At 37.4% G+C, this 20,787-nt stretch overlaps 1 protein-coding gene across 1 annotated transcript in view; it reads right to left on the bottom strand.

Annotated features, from left to right (window-relative positions):
• The window catches only part of LOC133752666 (uncharacterized), a 381,981-nt gene that overhangs the window by 69,436 nt on the left and 291,758 nt on the right, over positions 1-20,787 (bottom strand). Inside the window, exons 15-16 of the mRNA XM_062183055.1 lie at positions 18,902-19,617; positions 11,074-11,122 (exon numbers count right to left, since the gene is read on the bottom strand). Coding sequence (XP_062039039.1) covers positions 11,074-11,122; positions 18,902-19,617 — 765 coding nt within the window. The remainder of the gene's footprint in view (positions 1-11,073; positions 11,123-18,901; positions 19,618-20,787) is intronic.

Here is a 20,787-nt window from a genome sequence, read left to right as displayed (position 1 = left end):
ACATCCCAGTGGTGGCTTAACCCACAGTACCACAATGCCCATCGTTACATTTTGATTATCTTATATTTAATACTCCCAAAGTTACATTATCACCAGAATACAGAATAAGCTCTTTATTGTTGAGAATTTGGTGGAGCAGATTTTACAAGGATTGTACTCCGATATTACAAGCTATCTGGCCGCTGAGAGTAAAATACTCTAAATGTTTTGCCACATACATTATCTTTTCTGGCTACTCACTGAACAAGAAATACATTGAATATACTGAGCTAATGTTCATGTTCAAAGATCCAATTCACTGAATAAAAGGAGATGTGTTCACTCCTCATGATGCATTTAGGAAGGAGAAATATTAATGGTTAGTTGCGAAGTAAATATGTTAATTAATCTTTAGAAGCATGCCAGAATGTTTCTTTTTAGGTTTACCTCTTTCAAATCACCTGTAGGCTTTATTTGTAGGTATAAAGGGTCTGAGATTGCTTTCAAAAGTAGAAGGACTTATATTCAACAACTGGAAAACATTTATGAATCTATGCTACTTTGCTTGATATTCATTTTTATTTATACTCCAGGGATTTTAACTGAGGTAAGCAATAGTAAACAATCTGGAAGCATGTTCACAATAACCTATTTGAACTTTTTATTACTGGACTGGCAAGGATGACTAAGTTGTCTAGACTCAAATTAGACTTTGTATCACCTTTCACATGTCAAGTTTAATTTCCAGGAAGGAACTAATATAAATCACACCCCTTTTTATCTGGTTTTTAAAATTACTGTGTATTTACAACTCTAAAAAATCAAGGCTATGAAAGAAAGTTAATTACTCAATTGTAGCAGGCAGCATATTTGAAATGTGAGGTATTATATGACATAGTCCCAAGAGTCAGAGGGGTAAAATGGTCGCTGCTTAACAAGCATGTGATTGTTGCTCTTATATCATTACACAGGTTAAATCTAGACTTTAATTGGTTGCAGAGATAGGCACAGTGCCATGTGCATATTTAAGCATGGTTCAGCATTTCAAGTAAAAATACTGAGGCAAAGATATTATCGCCTATTTTAGTTAAATAGCAGAAGATAAAACATTGAAAAAAAATGTGTTTTAGGGAGTTACATGGCACTGTGTCATTGAAGAACAAATTGAATTGAAGCATTAAACATTAGACATTGGATTTTTGTCTATCATTTACAATAGCCTAAGAATTTAACATGAGGCTTCTGTGAAATATTTCTTGGAGATTAAAAGTTTAATAATCCAAATCAAAAGTTTAGTAGAGGGAATGAGTAGTAAAATATGTAGACCAACAAACTAGTGAGCTAGAAATTCAAGCTCAACGACTTTTCCAAATCGTATTACCAAATAATAAAGTAGTAGAGAAAAATGTTGACATAGATCCACACAACTAATTAATCAAGTATAAAAGGAAACTCTGAGGGGGCTGGCACTGTGGCATTAGACCTTTCTTAAACAAATTACTTATGTATACCCCATTAAAAGAAAAGTGGAGCAAAGAGAAAGAAAGATGTGTGATATGAGAAAGTATGCTAGGCAAATAAAAGCAAAACAAAGCAAAAACACTAAATCATAGAACCCAATCTAAATAATTTTTGATAATACGGACTTGAAGTTTATGATAATTGTTAATTAATATTTTGGAGGTAATGAAATAATGTAAAAACTCTAGTAACAAATTAAAAATAAAATTCCAGTGTTTCCAGTGAAATATGACAAGTATCTAGAGTTAACAGGAAAGTAAAAGCATGTTTATTAGATAAGAATATTGATATTAGTACATGCTGATTAGAAAACAAACAGGTTAACTACAAGTACAGAAATCATGAGTACATTTTCCAAATCACCAAGGGGAGAAAAAACAAAAATAAAATCTGATCAATTCAAGGAAAAAGAAATCATCAAATGAAAAATAAAATATCACGAGTAAACTCTTACCAAAAATACATGAAATGGGTTTTATTCTTCTATAATAGGAAGCTCAGTACAGTACAATGTTTCCACATTTTATTCTGATGTTAAATGATCAAGTCCTTAGTCAAATTCAACTCAGATTTGTTCATACTGAGTTAAAAATAATATTGAGGATAATGAAATGTGATAATCTGCCTGTTTTGGTGAATCTATTCTCTCAAAATGTAGAAGAGACTTTTCTTAGTATGCACATCTGGAGATAAGGAAAGAGGCACTGCCTAAATTCAACAAATAAGAATATTTCCTAATTTCTTTACTATGTTAATGAAGGAGCTGCTCCTAAAATCTAAGAGGAAATCAAAACTTTCCATTTCTATTAGAAGTTAATTCATAGGAAATTAGCTCGAAAGTGAAACAGATATGAGTTTGAATCTAAGATCTTTCATTTGCTCTTTGGTGCCTGATGGTTAGTCTGTCCCTAACTCAAGTAAGTGAGGATTATGTTAACTTTCCAGTATTAGTCAATTTTCACATTCACTTACGTTCTATATATCTGCCTATTTCTATCGTATATGTCCCTATCCTTGCCTGCCTCCTTTCTTCTTCTCTCCTTTCTTCCCCTCTGCTGGATCTACCTTCCTAAGTGATTTTTAAAATTTATTTATTTTTTATTTATTTGGCAGGTAGAATTACAGACAGTGAGATAGAGACAGAGAGAAAGGTCTTCCTTCCGTTGGTTCACCCCCCAAATGGCCGCTACGGCCGGCGTGCTGTGCAGATCCGAAGCCAGGAGCCAGGTGCTTCCTCCTGGTCTCCCATGCGGGTGCAGAGGCCCAAGCACTTGGGCCATCCTCCACTGCACTCCCGGGCCACAGCAGAGAGCTGGACTGGAGAGGAGCAACTGGAACTAGAACCTGGTGCCCACGTGGGATGCCGGCGCTGCAGGTGGAAGATTAACCAAGTGAATCAAGGCGCCAGCCTAAGTGATTTTAAATACAGGAATCCCTAGTTCCTTGGCCGTCCATCCCCTCTTCATGGCTTCTCACTTGTTTGCAGCCTCCTCCTTCACAGCCACTCTCTTCCAGCACTCTCCACAGAAGTTAAAAACCTGAGGCACTCATCAATCACATCCCCTCTTCTTTCACTCTCCATTCCAATCCATCACTCAACCTAGCCATTCTTATTTTTGTATCTCTGCAACAACCATCCAGTTCTCTCCATTTCCACTGCTACCACCATTGTTCATTCTCCTATCACCATTTGACATAGATTCTTCATCCTATCACATCAAATTTGGCCTCCCTCAACTCCAAGTTGTCACTTGAGCCAGACATAATTTTATATTTTTATTTTATTTTGAGATGATTATTGATTCACATGCAGGTTTAAGAAATAATACTGAAAAATCTAATGTACACTTTATCCAATTGCCTCCAATGATAGCATCTTGCACAACTAAAGCATCAAAGCCAGGATATTGGTATTGATACAATCAGATATCTATCACTACAAGGATTCCTCTTGTTGCTCTTTTATAATCACACCCTCTTTTCTCTGCTGCCTTCTTTCTCCACCTCCATCAAATCTGCTTTCCATTCCTATAATTTTGTCTGTTCAAGAATATTATATAAATGGAATCATATTCATTCAAATTTTGGGTTATCATAATTCCCTTAACATAATTCTCTAGATATCCATTCAAAATGTTGTGTGTTTCAAGGAGATGTATATTTTTTCTACATTTGATCTATTGTATATATAGGATTAGCATGCAGGTTTTTGTGTGAATATGAATTTTAATTTTTCTGGAAGAAAGCCCAAAAGTGCAATTGCTGGGTCATGTGGTAGTTAGATGCTTAGCTTTTAAGAGACTGAAAAATGGTTTTCTGGAGCAGCTGCAGCATTTATGTTCCCACCAGCAAAGCATGAGTGATCTAGTTTATCCATATTCTCATCAGAATTTCATGTTGTCACTACTTTCGGTTTCAATCATTTAAGACTTTAGTGAAATTCCATTATTATTTTCATTTTCACTTTCCTGATGCATAAATATCTTTTCATGTATTAATTTTCCATTTGTATATCCTCTGACAAAATATGTTAATATTTTCCTGTCATTTTATATTGGATAATTCAGGTTTTCTTTTCTGTTGTTTTAAATGTTCGTTATATAAGTCTAGATTCCCCCATACTGTAGCTTAGCTTTTCGTTCTCTTTACAGGCTCTTTCACAAAACAATTTTTTCATTTTAAAGAAGTTTAATTTATCAAATGATCCTTGTATGGACTGTGCCTTTTGGTCTCAAGTTTAAGAATTCTTTTACTGGCCACAGAAACCAGTTATTTTCTCTTCCATTTTTTTCTAAATGTGTTATATTTTACATTTAAATCACTCATGAATTTTGTATTAATTTTTACATAAGGGATGAAGTTTAGATTTTTTTTTTTTTGCTTATAAATGTTCAGTTACTTACATTTGTTGAGTGGTTTTCCTCACACCGTGAATTGATTTTGGATATGTTTTTACAGATTTATTTTGAGGTTTTTGTTTTGTTCCCTGATCTATGTGTATTGATTACTATATATGTCTTGGTTAAGATAGCTATATAATTACTCTTGAAATAGGGTAGGATGATTTCTCCTACTTTATTCTTCTTTTTCGAATTTTTTTTAGCTATTCTGGTTCCTCTGTATTTCCATATAAATTCTAGAATAAATTCCACAAAAATTCTTGATGGGATTTTCACAAGTATTATATTAAACCCGGCAGGCGCCGCAGCTCAATAGGCTAATCCTCCGCCTGCGGCGCCGGCACACCGGATTCTAGTCCCAGTCGGGGTGCCGGATTCTGTCCCGGTTGCCCCTCTTCCAGGCCAGCTCTCTGCTATGGCCCGGGAAGGCAGTGGAGGATGGTCCAAGTCCCTGGGCCCTGCACCCCATGGGAGACCAGGAGAAGCACCTGGCTCCTGCCTTCGGATCAGCGCGCCGGCCGCGGCGGCCATTGGAGGGTGAACCAACGGCAAAGGAAGACCTTTCTCTCTCTGTCTCTCTCTCACTATCCACTCTGCCTGTCAAAAAAAGAAAAAAAAACATATATTTGGGGAGCATGTCCATGAGCACAATATGTCTCTGCATTCATTTAGATCTTTGATTTATTTTGCTGGTGTTTTGCAATTTTCATCATTTGGGTATTGCATATGTTATGTTAGATTCACACCAAGTATTTCATTTTTGGGCAATTGTAAAAACTGTTATATTTATAAATTTTGGTGTCCATGTATTCAATACTACTTTATAGAAGCAAAACTTATTTTTAAAGTGTATCTTCTTTCCTGTAAACTTGTTGAAGTCATTTAATAGCTTTAGGAGGTTTTTGTAGATTAATTTTGATTTTTAAGGTAGATAATTATGGCATCTAAAACTATCACTTTCTTTATGCACTTAAAATGCTTATGTTTTTATTCTTCTTCCTTGCCTTATTGTGTTTGCTAGAATGTCCAGAGCTGCTTTAGGAGTCATGAGAGAGGACATTCATGTATTATTTCTAGTATTAATGGGTAAGTATGTGATCCTTTACCATTAATAATAATGTTTGTTGTATAGATCTTATTTACTTTATCACGTAACATTTTGTGTAGCTTCTATATGATTATATGGGTTTTTAGGATGTTAATTTAGTGGACTACTTGAATGATTTTCAAGTATTAAAATAGCTTTGAATCCCTGAAATAACACCACTAGTCATGGTTTTCATTTATAAAATGTATTGGTGAATTACAAATATTTTTGTATATATACAAAATATATTTTGTAGATTCATCTATAGTCATTCAGAATACTGATCTATAGTTTTCCTCTGCCCATTTTTTTGTCTGGATTTTGTATCAGAGCAATGCTAGCTTCACAGAATCAATCGTGAAGTGTTACTTTGTATTCTATTTTCCAGAAGAGATTGTGAAAAATTAATTTTCTTTTAAATTTTTGGTAGAATTTTCCAATTAAGCAATTTAGGATTTAAGACTACCTTTTGGTCAAGTTTTAAAGTGTGAGTTAAACTTTCTCATTAGTTATAGGAGTATCAAAATGATTTGTTTTATTGTGGGTGGTCTGTGGTATTTTGGGCTTTATGAGATTGATCCACTTCATGTAGATTGTTAAATTTATATGTGTAGTATTTTTTTTTGACAGGCAGAGCTAGACAGTGAGAGACAGAGAGAAAGGTCTTTCTTTCCGTTGGTTCACCCCTCAAATGGCCGCTACGGCCGGCGTGCTGTGCCGATCCGAAGCCAGGAGCCAGGTGCTTCCTCCTGGTCTCCCATGCGGGTGCAGGGCCCAAGCTCTTGGGCCACCTTGCACTGCTTTTTCAGGCCATAGCAGAGAGCTGGATTGGAAGAGGAGCAACCAGGACAGAACCAGCGCCCCAACCGGGACTAGAACCCAGAGTACTGGTGCCGCAGGCAGAGGATTAGCCTAGTGAGCCGCGGCGCCGGCCTGTGTGTAGCATTGTTCATACTATTTTCTTTATATCCTTTTTATATCTGCAAGATACATAGCGATAAAATCTGTTTTACTCCTGAAAATGGTGACTTCTTGCTTCATTTTTTCAGTCTTGTTACAGATTTTTTCAATTTTAATTTTTTAAAAAAATGTTTCCTTGATTTTATCTGTTTTGTTGTTTTCAATATCAATTTCATTGATGTCTGCTTTCATCTTTGTTATTTCTTCTGCCTATTTGGGATTTATATTGCTCTTCTTTTTCTGGGTTCTTGAACTGAGCTTAGGTTAGTCACTTGGAACTTTTCTCTTGTCTAATGTAGGAACTTAGTGGTGCACATTTTCCTCTCAGCACATCTTTCTTTCACGTTGTAACTCTCAGTCTGATGTGTCATATTTTCATTTACATTCAGCTCAGTGTATTTTCCCTATCTTTTGAGATTCCTTTTATGACTCATAGATTATTTAGACTCTACATGCTTTCCGTTTTCACAAATCACTTGGAAAGAATGTATATTTTGATTTGGGATAGTGTGTTCCATGAAATGAGACAGACCATATCCTGTGCCATAAAACAAACTTCAAATACTTCATAAAAATGGAAATGATCCAGAGTGTGTTCTCTAACAAAGAGAAAGCAATCCAGGAAATCAATATAAAACTATTACAGAGAAATCTCCACACACGTGAACAACATTCCTCTAAACCATAAAGATGACAGCAGACAAAGGAAGGGGTAGCACATCTAGTTACTGCCACTTTGACTTAGAAGTCCAGGTTCCTCATCAACCTGGTTTGACACTTGGGGGCAAGGGGCTCTTTATTACTGTTGGACTGGAGTTGGGAATGAGGCTTCCCACTAGACCTCTGCTGATAGCACGATGACTGAGGGGTGCGAGTGATTCCTTACCACTCCCCTGACACCAGCAGGGGGCGGCCTTGCTGCTGTTGAGTAGCGGTCAAAGTTCTAACAGTGTATTCAGCGGCCTCTGACCCCTCTGCTTAGCGGTGAGAAGGGGAGAGGGCTCCTTACTGTTGGGTAAGTTGCATATCCAGGCTCTGTAAATGATCTCCACTGACTCTGAGCAGGGGATTATTATCCCTCGGCAGAGCTGAAAGTCAAGATTTCCCTGTTTGTCTTCTCTAACACCAGAGGGACCAAGTTTTGCGATGCTTCATTACAGCCTAGCAAGGGTGGAAACCCAAACTCTCCACTTAAACGGCCTTTTACTAGTCGAGGAAAATTTGGGGTCTCAAATTTGTGCTTGGAGGGGCCGGAGCTGTGGTGTAGTAGGCTAAGCCTCTGCCTGCAGTACCAGCATCCCATATGGGCGCCAGTTCATGTCCTAGCTGCTCTTCTTCTGATCCAGCTCTCTGCTATGGCCTGGGATAACAGTGGAAGACGGTCCAAGTGCGTGAGCTCCTGCACCCGTGTGGGAGACCCGGAAGAAGCTCCTGACTCCTGGCTTCAGATCAGCCCAGCTCCAGGTGTTTGGGCTATTTGGGGAGTGAACCAGCAGATGGAAGATCTCTCTCTTTGTCTCTCTCTCTCTCCCTGTCTGTAACTCTACCTTTCAAACAAATAAATAAAATTTTAAAAAGACTCAGTATACTATATCAAGAGGAAAAAATAGAACTACTGAAAACAATCAAACAAAAAAAATTGTGCTTGGCTGTCAGTGCAATTATTATAAAAAAATTTTTGTTATCCTAGAGTATTCTTTTCCTTGTCTTTGTTAGAGACAGCAGAGTTTTCTTGGGCCTTTTTTTAAAAGATTTATTTATTTGAAAGGCAGAGTTACGTGGGGGGCGGGCAAGAGGAGGGAGAGAGAGAGAAATTTTCCATCTGCTGGTTCACTCCCCAAACGACTGTAACATCCAGGACTTGGCCAGGCTGAAAGCAGCAGCCAAGAGCTTCGTCCAGGTTTCCCATATGTGTGCAGGATCCCAGGCACTTGGGCCATTTTCTGCTGCTTTCCCTGGTGCATTAAGTGGAGCAGCAGGGACTTGAACTGGTGCCCATATGGGATGCTGGTGTTCCAGGCAGAGGGTTTACCCACAACGCCAAAACACCAACCTCTTGGGGGCTTATTTGCCTGCACATGTTGGCATTTAAAGTTTCCTGTCTCCTGCAGCATCTGGTCCAGGACACACAAGGCAAAAGAGAATTCAAGCATCTCACCATTGTGTTGTTCCTCAGGTCCTCAGGTACTCATTTAGTCTGCCTTATTCTCTCCACTTCACAGCATCTTACTCTCTTAATGTACAATATCCAAGGTTTTAATTTGTACTTAGTGGCCAAAAGAGGGAAAATATTTCAACTTAATTTTCTCGAAAAGAGAAGTTTATGAAGAACTTTTAAATTGAATATATGGTATGTCATATATCCTGGTTAAATTCTTAAATTATTTCACATAACTTTTATAATGAATATCAAAAAATTCAACAGAGACAAATACCTGCATTGTTTGGCCTTGTCTATTGACACAGGCCAATTTTTTAACTGTTTTCCTCTATCCGAGTGCTTCTGGCTGTTGTGCAGTATCTCTGACATGCCGTGTTTCGGCCTGCTATAGAATATGTGCACCTGCTCTTCCCTCCACTTCAGATGTTCCATCTTCATTCACCTATTCCCCCATTTTTCTCCTTTACTCTGTTTACTTCTGTAATACATTCACTTTCTTATCTATTACTTCCTCCTGTCAGCCTTCCACCCTTATCACCTCTGAGACACACTTATAATCTTAGGTCAGGTTTCTTCATATATATACACTTAATAATATATACTAAATCATATATATAAACTTAATCATATATATTATGTATTATACATACATATATATGTAACTTTACAGTTCTCACCTCACCTTATAATTCCACACATTTACATGTGTAATTTAAAAAGCCTGTGTTTCACTGCCTAAAATGTACATGCCATCAAAACAAGGGCTATGTCTCTTCTTCAACCTCTGTATCTCTACTTCTGGAAAAATATTTCTCACTAATGGCATACAAATGGTAACTAATCTCTGGTGAATCATCTAAAAGGAAGATAGTTGGAATACAGAGAATGAGGAGGACAGCCTCTTAAAGCAGAGTCTTGGTGCAGAAAAGTCAGACTGTGGTAAAGAATATCTCCTTTGTCTTTAGTGACTTCCCTGATTCATTGCTTTTAATAGTGAAAATGCTCTTATGACATAGGTAGTATCGTTTTCTGGATCTAAGTTGCCAGGGTGCTTAGCTGCCTACGTTTTCTTTTCACCTGGCATTATCCCATTTCTTTCCTCATAAAAACCTGCCCCGTCTAGTCTTCAGACTCCGTTAGAAAAAAGTCATTTTTATTTGAATTTGGGGTAAAGATCAATTGAAAGATATGGGGACAAATTCTTATTTTCTCCAGAACTACTAATTCTATTTGTAGTTGGAATTTTTGGTTACATTAATGCTGAGCTTTCAGATTAGTATAATCTGAATTGCAATTAATTATACATTTAGGGTCACTCTAGTACTTAACTTTATATCAGACTGTATCTCCATCCTTTAAAGAATTCCCTGTAATCTTCCATACAATATTTAACACTGAGTCTATCTCTATGTAAAATGAATGCTTTAGGAAGGAAGGAATTGTATTGGATGTTTCTGAAGGGAGCTGTACTTGTATAACTCACCTAATCAAATTCCTGCTTTCCCTTACCATTAATATTGCTTTTAGCTCAGAACAAGTAATGAGAAGATTGATATTTTTAGTTTAAGTAAATGAATTAGAAATGTCTCACTAGGCAGAGCTGAAATGAAAAAGTTGAAGTCCTCCACAGAAAAGAGAAAACAGAAATTCTTGTGAGATGATACCAAGAAATGCAGGGAAACCAAGTATTTTCTCTAAATTCTGGTGAAGAGTCTAACATTTCTGAATAACTTGCTGATAGTATTTTTTCTCTCATTCTTTCATTTAGCAAACATGTATTAGTCGCTAATTACATGCCACGTAATGATTCTAGTTCCACATTTTCTTTTATTTGTGCGATTATTCTTGATTTCATGCAGGTAAAAGGTATCACCCAGATTCTTCTATCCTAGTCATGACTTCAAGAAATGGTTCAGGTAAACAAGGTAAGTCCAGCTATTATTCTTTATACAGCCATGCTTTGCGAATCTAGCACTTGTTTCTAGCATTAATTTCCTTCTTAGAAAAAGAAGAGAAAATACAATTGATTTATCCCAATATTAGACTTTACGAAACAGATGCTAGGGTAGGCAATGTTTCAATGTATTTGCATTTGCAGGCTTTTTAAGTTTTACTTTCAAATAATAAATGAAATATCAGTATATTTATATTAAAATAATCAAGCAATATAGTACAGAATATTTATCAAAATATTCAAGCAATGTAGAAGTATAAGTTGGAAATGGCAAATATTTTCATGTCTACTCCCCTAATATCAGTAATTTGGTGTGCATCCTTCCAAAGTTGTTTCAATGTATATAAATAGCTATATTCTTTTATATTTTTAATATAAATATTACTAATCAGCTAGAAAGAATAAAATGAATCTATATGAATTTATATGGAAGGATAACCTCAACATTATAGAGGTAGTGGAAAAAAATTGGCTTGCAGAACAGTACAGAAAACATTTATGTAAAACTTACCTTTAAAATTGAGGATTCATTTTCATTTTTATCTTTATCCACAGTAGACCTAGGGGAAAAATAAAGACAGACTGTAAAACTTAGGAAATATTAATCTAGAAATGACTATATCAATGACATTTTTAAAATCATACATTGAACAGTTAATATTCTCATTCATTTATGATTGTAAAGGACCTGCCCTTCATCTTCCATAAAATGTCTACTGTTGGCAAAAGAAAAAATCTTATGTATTCTTTGTAAAACAAACCTTAGAAACAAGCCTGAGACCTCTTCCAGATGGTCAGTTTCTTAAAGTAACATTAGAAGAGATGGAGAGAGAAAAGTCCAGTCTTTTGTCAAATTACTTTTAAAAATATGTGTGTGTGTTCATGCATGTGCCTGCATATCCAGGAACCAACAAAGAAATTATATTTTGTTGGTCATATGATATTGGAAAGAGTTTCTTATCCTCAAGTTGAGAGTACTAAGATCGATGTTACAGAAAATGAGTATACAATAGTTATTCACGGGCTTCTATGGTGAGGATACTATGAGCATATACATTTTAAATTGTGAATAACATAAATCATGATGAATCAAATTCTGTATATTCAATACAAATCAAATCAAGTAGTAAATTCAATACAGTCTATGGAGTAATGTAAAAAAATCCTAGTAATGTCCACTGAGTTATACATCAGTTGCTGTAAATGTTTGATGATGATTCATGGAATTTTAGACAACAGCCTATAGTTAGCCAATAGTTTTTACAAATAATTTTCTGATGTTTAAAAACAGTATGAATATCATCACAAAATATTTACTACTATGTGCTATGATTATGAGTATTTGTCACAGTGATATATAGAAAACTCTAGTAATCAAAATGAAATACAAATCATCTTTGCAGCAAAAATGTAACCATCATTGAAGTAGAGTTGTTCAGTATGGTAGATTTTATGATTCATAAAATATTCCTTCTCCTCCATTTTGGGGGATAAGTATACACTTTTTGTCTCTAATGATGTTAGGGTTGCCCATGTCAATAGTAAGAGTGGATGTCTAAACAGAAGCTTAAAATATATGAAGTGTCTTGTTCTTCTGTGCCACTACCATTTTCCATGTGAATAGATCTATCCCAGATAGGAGTTAGCTTTTTAAGCCTGGTCCTGAAATAGGAATAATTATGGAGTAGACCGGACAGTGTCTTACAGTCTGAAAAGTCATCTTAGCTGATTCACAATCTTGTGAATGAGAAATAATTTTTGGTTATAAATCACAGAGATTTGGGGATTATTTGTTATGTAGCATTATCCAGATCCAAAGTAAACTAGTGGGATGGGTTTTGTGGCACATTTTGTTAAGCCACCATTTGGGATCTCCACATCCTATTTCGGAGTGCCTGGGGTTGAATCCCACCTCTGCTTCTGATCTAGCTTCCTGCTAATTTGCCTGGGAATCAGCAAATGATGGCCCAAGCACTTGGATTCCTGCTATCCATATGAGAGATCTGGATGGAGCTCCTAGCTCCTGGATTTGGTCTGTCCCACCCCACGTTGTAAACATGAAGGCATTTGGGGAGAGAACCAGTGGATGGAATTTTGTGGGCGATCTCAGCAGTTACCTGAGCCCAGGCACATTTCTCCCCACCTCCACCTTCTGCCAATCAGGTAAACTACTCCCAGATGTCACCCAGGCCCATTAGGTGCACCTGAGGAGCCATCTTGTCTACATGACATTCAAGCTGATTGGATAGGCATATTGGCGCCAGTGTCCGTTCTGCTCTATGGTCAGTGTTCCCCAGAATTGATTATGCCCCTTTTACCTGCCCTTTATAATGTACGTGCTTGTGAATAAACGCAGACATGTTCATCAAAGCCTGTCCCGGGTGTCTTTGTGGAGGGAAAAGGCACCACTGCCCTACTCATCTTCGACAGTGTGGCTTAGCAGCAGAATTCTCTCTCTCTCTCTCTCTTTCTCCCCCAGTCTCTCTCCCTCCCTCTCTTGTCTCCCCCTCTCTCTGTCATTCTACCTTTCAAATGAATAAATAAAACTTTAAAATAAAAGAAAGTGAGTAATTGGATACATTGCCTGAAGTTATTGCACACCTTACTCCTGAAGAAAAGCTATTTTCTGCACTGTTTGCTTTATCATCAGTATTAATTAATGATATTCTATTTTAAAAATTAGTATGGAATTTTTGTACTAGTCAGCATCATATGACTTACATGGACTTTAAGAGACTCACAAACAATGAGGTTAATTAGACTTGCTATGATCTGATAAATGTCTGGAATACCAGTAAGTGCTGACTCACATGATGAATTACTGAAGTACAACTCACACATTTTAGATGAAGTGAATTACATTAAAAGGAGGTTAAAGAAGAACCACATGTCAAACAGAGAAGCAGGAGCTTACATGGAAAGGCAAAACTTCAATTCTAATTTATACTTAAGGGAAGCAAATTAATAGAAACTTGTAAGAAAAGTACACTAAATTAATCTCAGTTCAACAAGATGATATTTCAAATAAAGAGATAAAACATATAAAAAAAGAAATTCCACTAGTAATACCCAATATAGAACTAAGAATGTCACGCTATCAAGTCCCTAGTTAATGTCATGAAAATTAGAGGGAAAAGGAAACCAATATTTCTGAGGTAACTGAGCAAAGTAGTGGTAAATTTAAAAGCTAATCATCTGTTTCACATTAGAAAAATAATTAAGGGGGTTAGAAAGTTCACACTGCAGAAAATATTTAATTTCACAGTTATTGTAACATATGAATGAGAATGACCAAGTATTTTCAATACCAGAAACAGAAAATTTGAGTACTTCAAAAAGGTTGTGAAAAATAAGTTAAAAAATAAATTTACTTTGGTGCCAAAATATTTTGAAATCCATGCATAGTTTTATAATATGCATTTTGCATGAATTCTTGAAGATTCCTCATATAGCATATAAAATTAAGACCAGATAAGAATTCCTTGACAACTAGTACTAGTCACCAAAGTAAGTAATGATGACATTCTACTTATATTATACAGTACCTGACACAATGCAAGTTGTATAATAGATACTGAATGAATAAAAAAATTTCCTGGAAATATTTAAGAGTAAATTGATACACACATATAGCTCCAAGTAGAAGCAAGATATTAAATTATAATTTAGTTACTTCTGGGCATAACATTCAGTAATTGAAAGCTACTGCTCCTGAGTGTTTACACTAATCTCTAGACTAGTTATTTATTCAAATAATTCTTGGGTAAACTAGAGATACACTGCAACTATCAGGGGGAAATTATTGGCTAAGTATGATTGATTGCAGGCTTTCCAAGACCTTCATCAGAGATTATGTGAAATCTCTTTGGTGCAGGGAGAGAGAAGTGGACTCAGAACAACCCTGTGTCCCAAGGAAATTCAGGGAGTGTTCCTGGACTCAGAGAAATATCTTTAGGCATTCTCTAGCTCTGAAAAAGAAAATTCTTGTACTATATACACAAAAGATAAAGAAATCAATCAAAGCATACTACTACCAACAAAACAGCAAACCACAAATAAAGACATCAAGAGAGGAATAAAGAACAAAAGAATTGCAAAACAATCATGAAAAAATGAACGAAATGGCAATAGTAAGCCCTTAACTATAGATGATTATATTAAATGTTTCCCATTAAAAGGCACAGAGTGATGGAATTTAGTTTTTTAAAGATTTATTTATTTATTCGAAAGTCAGAGTTACCCAGAGGAGAGGCAGAGAGAGAGAGAGAGAGAGAGAGGTCTTCCATCGATGGTTCACTCCCCCAATTGGCTGCAATGGCCGGAGTTGTACTGATCCGAAGCCAGGAGCCAGGAGCTTCTTCCTGGTCTCCCATGTGGGTGCATGGGCCCAAGGACCTGGGCCATCCTCTACTGCTTTCCCAGGGCATACCAGAGAGCTGGATTGGAAGTGGAGCAGCCGGGGCTAGAACCGGCTCCCATATGGGATGTCGGTGCTTCAGGCCAGGGCATAAACCCGCTGTGCCACAGCGCTGGCCCCAGAGTGACTGAATTAATTAAGGAGAAAAAAAAAACAAGACCCAAGAATTTGCTACCTAAAAAAGACTAAATTTACCCTTAAGAACACCATTATCTTAAAAATGAAGAGATGGAAAAATATTCCATGTGAATTATAATTAACACAGAGCATGGGTGGCTATATATATAAATAGTCACCCATTTTATATATATTTATATATATAATTTTTATATATTTTATATATAATACAATTTATGTATATTTTATATATATTTATATATTTTACATATAGTCCCCATGTATCCCCGTGAGCTCATTCAGGAGTTTGATCCCCAAAGTCTCAACTTAATGATATTAAAAGGGTGGAAATGTAATCTGACTATGATGTTTAGATGTTGGGCCTTTGGGAAGTGACTAAATTAGGTTTAGTCATTGGGACAATGCCCCCATGACTGAACCCTGGCAGCATTATATTAAGAGGGAGACAGACCCATACAGGCGTGGATACACACATGCATTCCTGCCGTGATACAATGTAGCCAAGAGGGAGGCTATCTTCAGAGCCTGTGCAATATTACTTGGACTTTTAAAACTGTAAGCTAAATACACCTCTTTTCTTTATAAAGTAGCCTGCCTGAGAGACGTCATTAACGGCAAACTGAATAATACATAGACTATTAGTTAAAATCTGCCACAAGAGACAATCTGGGTCTCCTGAGTACCTAAGCCATCAACTGCTGCCTTCCACAGTTCACATCAGCAGGAAGCTGGAATTAGAAGTAAAGCTGGGCGTTCAACATGGGATGCAGGCATCTCAAATATAAACTTAATCACTGTACCACTGCCTCTAGAATTAATAATTTAAAATACCATATACTCCAAATGATTAACAGATTCAGTGCAATCCTCATAAAAATACCGATGGCATTCTACACAGAACTGAAAAAGCAATCCTAAGATTCATATTAAAACACAGAAGAACCTGAATAGCCAAAGCAATCTTGAGAAGCTAGAGTCATCACTATGCCTGAACTCAAGACATACTAAAGGGTCACTACAGTTCACAATAACCTATTATATATTTTATGAATTAAAAATACAAGAGAAGAGCTGGAAGCCTCCAAGTATATAAAAATGATAGAGAGATGGAAGCTAATTACTCTGGATTGATCAGTACGCAATGTTTACATGTTTCCAAACATCACACTGTATCCCATATATGTGTACAATTATTATATGTTAATTAAAAAGATAAAGCATAATTTAAAATGAAATATTGAAAATAGTTTAAAATGTGACTTAATGAATATTTTCCAATCTATACCTCCGATTTTAAAATATTTTTTTATTTCTTAATTTATTTGAAAGGAAGGGTTACAGAAAGAGAGGGAGATACAGAGAGACAGAGAGAGAGATCCTCCATCTGCTGGTTCACTCCCCAAGTGGTTGCAATGCCTGGGTCTGTGCAAGACCAACAGCAAGGAGCCTGGAGCTCCTTCCAGGTCTTCTATGTGGGTGGCTGGGGCCCAAGTACTTGGGCCATCTTCTGCTGCCTACCAAGGCACATTAGCAGGGAGCTGGATCCAAAATGGAATATCTGGGACTCGAACCAGTGCCCAGATGGGATGCCAGATCTCAAGTTGTGACATAACGCACTAAGCCACAATGCCAGTCCTACATGCCCAAAATTCTAATAGCTTGAATATTTTTTAGAATGTAGATTATTTCAAAAAAGACTTTTTCTGAACAAAGTTTGTGTGCTGACATTTGAAGGAAAGTAGAATAAACTTAGCCATTATGTTTAATTACCAAAGAATTTCAAATAAAGCATAGCAACAGCTGGAAATGTCTATTAGGAGGCAAAAACTCAGAAAAAATTAATAAAATTAAGTCATGTTCTCAGGCCTGTGGAACAGTTATTGATTTCAGCTGACCCACAGCATCATGCCGAGTGATGAATTGCTGTCATTTTGCTTCTATTTGTTGATGAAATTGATGAAAACTAGGAAAAGAGAAGTCCAAAAGAGCAATAAAATTGTATTTTATTGAGAAATACATGTTAAGGGATTGGTTTTCTTGTAAATAAATCCATAGACAACAAGAAACATAAATAGTAAGTGAAAAAATTATGTATAGTAATAAAGCTTAAGGTTCAAGAGCTGTTTTGAATAGGGCAAACTTGCTCTCCAATGTAGAAGAGTTACATCTACACTATTCAAAAGTGTAGTAGGGACAAAATAGGAACTGGTAATAGTTTACTCAGTAGAGGATGCATTCTGAAACTTAACCTATTGGATATTTTAGAAATCCTTCTTTCAGTTGACAGTATATGAAATATTTGTTACCTCTTTAAATAATGTTTTATGAGAGAGAGAGAGAGAGAGAAGAGAGAATATTAAAAAGCAAGTTTGCTGGGGCTGGCACTGTAGTGTAGTGGGTAAAACTGCAGCCTGCAATGCCAGCATCCCATATGGGCGCTGGTTCGAGTCCCGACTGCTCCACTTCCTATCCAGCTCTCTGCTATGGCCTGGGAAAGCAGTAGAAGATGACCCAAGTCCTTGGGCCCCTGCACCCGCATGGAAGACCTGGAAGAAGCTCCTGGCTCCTGGCTTCGGATTGGCGCAGCTCTGGCTGTTGTGGCCAACTGGGGAGTGAACCAGCAGATGGAAGACCTCTCTCTCTCTGCCTCTTTTTCTCTTCTTTGTGTAACTCTGACCTTCAAATAAATATATAAAATCTTTTTTTTTTAAAAAGCAAGTCTGCCTCTCCATTAAATATGACTGCAGAAATCACAGTTGTTTCAGCTAAGTAGTGATTAGCAAGTCGTCACTCACTGGTCACACAGCATGTTCTAATTGTAGCTAGGGACACAAAAAGAAATCAACTCTGTGATTAGAGTCTGCAAACATTCCTCGAAAGGACCAAAGAACATTGTCCTGATATTTGAGCTTGCATAAACAGGAGAGATGACTTCATTTTTGTATAAATGAAGGGAATAAGTGATTTGGATTCTGGTATATTTTTCAGCACTCAGGAGAAAGAAAAAGCTTTTTAGAGTGGGAGTCATCTTAAATTCTATTCTAACTCAATGATTGTTGTCTATATTCTAAGAGGCTTAAAATGTCAATACCTAAAACTCCTGAAAAGTAAATGTTTCCAAAAAGTTCTCAGTGCTGGATTATATTTTAGAAACCTGCCTTAGCATATGGTAAGGAAGTAGTGATATTTTTACGTAAGCACTTCAGATCAAGTGTTTTCTTTTTGTTATAATAAAGCTATGAATGGTGCATCAATTCCTAAGTAGTAAAGCGAATACTGCTTTATAATGTATGATTTAGTAAAACACTATATATGGAATATCATTATATGAGTGAAAACTTTGAAGATATCTGACTTTTTGGTGAATCTAAAACTTTATTATATTGTTCAAGTGAAAAATAACCTAGAGGGTAATTCAATATTGTCATATAGATTGTAGGTACAGTCTCCTATAATTTTACCATTTTATCTATGGACATTGTCGCTTCTTGAATATTGAAAATGGCAATAAAATTTATAGCATCAGACAAGGCCATCTATCACAATTTAAAATGGAGTGATGCAAAGTGTGGCACAAACGACTAAGCCGAATGCACAAAATTGTGCTTTTTCTTTAAACTGTTCTTTTTTACTCAGAGGAGATTCTATAAAAATGACAATATATAAGATCCTTTCTTTAAATTCTTGAATGGCTGCAGGGTGTTTGTAGACTCACTCTTGGTGACAAATGTATGCATATAAAATATTGTTAAATGAAAGGGTACATTAAATAAAAAAACCTTACTTCTTCGATTGCTTTGCAGATCTAGACGCTTCCTCATCATATCCTTCTGCTGATTTCACAGTGAGTCCCACTGCGGCTCCCAGAACGACTTCTTGCATGGGAGGTCTCCTTGCTAGTCCCACAGCATATCCTGCGGGTCTCCTTAAAGGACTGACAGTCTGGCGCCTTGCATGTCTTTCGGCATGTCCTCTCTCGGAACTCACAGCACGCGCCCTGATGGGACTCGCTGTACGGCCCCTAGCATGGCCTCTTGCAGGATTTGGAGCAGATCTGCTTGCAGGACTCACGGTATGGGTATGGCCTCTTGGGCGACTCTTTGTCGTGGTGCGTGCTCTTTTACGTCCCCTTGAATGTTTCTCAGCCTGTCCTCTTGCAGGACTCGCCGCACGGCTCACAATATAGCCTCTTGGAGGGCTCACAGCAATCGCTCTGGTGGGACCCATGCCACGTCCCCTCGCGTGTCTCTCAGAGTGTAATCCGGTAGGATTTGGAGAAAATCCCCTTGTGGGGCTCAAGGTTCGGCCTCTGGTGGGTCTGTCAGCATGTCTTCTTTCAGGACTCACAGCACGGCCCCTTATTGGCCTCACAGGACCCCAAGCAGGCGGGTCTGCTGATTTCCAGACGGGTGCCTCAGGAGGTCTTCTAGTTGCTCCTTCCATGGGTCTTCTCAGAGGTTCCCCCTCAGCTCTCACACCACCACGGTAGTCATTAAGCAACTGTACAAAGCAAAAAGAAGATAACAAATTCTGAAAGGTAGTAGATACATATTAAGATCGGGAAGAGAATCTGAGTTAAAATAATGATGACACTTTAAATTGTTCAAATTATTTTAGAGATTATTTGCATAAATTGTTCATATTTTAACTAAATGGTATACAAAGAAGATGTATTCACACATGACCTGGATCTTCCTGTGAAGAAACCTCATGTTTTAACAGAAAACAGTTATTAGGCATTTGATACAAGTTTAAAATTCTTGAAATTTGAAATCTATGTTATCACAATCTATTTTGAAACAATATTTCTTCAAAATGAAGACTTCTGTAAAATAAGAATTTGTGGGGCCGGTACTGTAGTATAGTAGGTAAAGCCGCCGACTGAAGTGCTGGCATCCCATATGATTGCGGGTTCGAGTCCCAGCTGCTCCACTTCCAATCCAGCTCTCTGCTATGGCCTGGGAACGCAGTGGAAGATGCCCCAAGTGCTTGGTCCTCTGTACCCATGTGGGAGACCCAGAAGAGGCTCCTGGCTCCTGGCTTCAGCTCAGCTCAACTCTGGCCTTTGCCACCATTTGGAGAGTGAACCAGTGGATGAAAGATCTCTCTCTCTCTCTCTCTCCCTGCCTTTGCCTCTGCCTCTGCCTCTCTGTAATTCTGCCTTTTAAATAAACAAATAGATCTTTAAAAAAAAATAATAAAATAAAACAAAATAAGGATTTGTATTATGTCTCTCCTTATATTTATAAAAGGGCAACTGAGGAAACCAAAAACAGAAATTGAATGATAATGGATACCTCCAGTGTATGATGTGTGGCAATGAAATGCAGGTTGGGCCGGCTCCGTGGCTCACTAGGCTAATCCTCCACCTGCGGCGCCAGCACCTCGGATTCCAGTCCCGGTTGGGGCGCCGGATTCTGTCCTGGTTGCTCCTCTTCCAGTCCAGCTCTCTGCTGTGGCATGGGAGTGCAGTGGAGGATGGACCAAGTGCTTGGGCCCTGCACTGACATGGGAGACCAGGAGGAAGCACCTGGCTCCTGGCTTCGGATCGGTGCAGTGCTCCAGCCATAGCGGCCATTTGGGGGATGAACCAACGGTAAAGGAAGACCTTTCTCTCTGTCTCTCTCTCTCTCTCTCACTGTCTAACTCTGCCTGTCAAAAATAAAATGC

This window comes from Lepus europaeus, chromosome X (genome assembly GCF_033115175.1).
Source record: "Lepus europaeus isolate LE1 chromosome X, mLepTim1.pri, whole genome shotgun sequence".
Classification (NCBI taxonomy): domain Eukaryota; kingdom Metazoa; phylum Chordata; class Mammalia; order Lagomorpha; family Leporidae; genus Lepus; species Lepus europaeus.
This window is presented reverse-complemented; position numbering and strand designations above follow the sequence as displayed.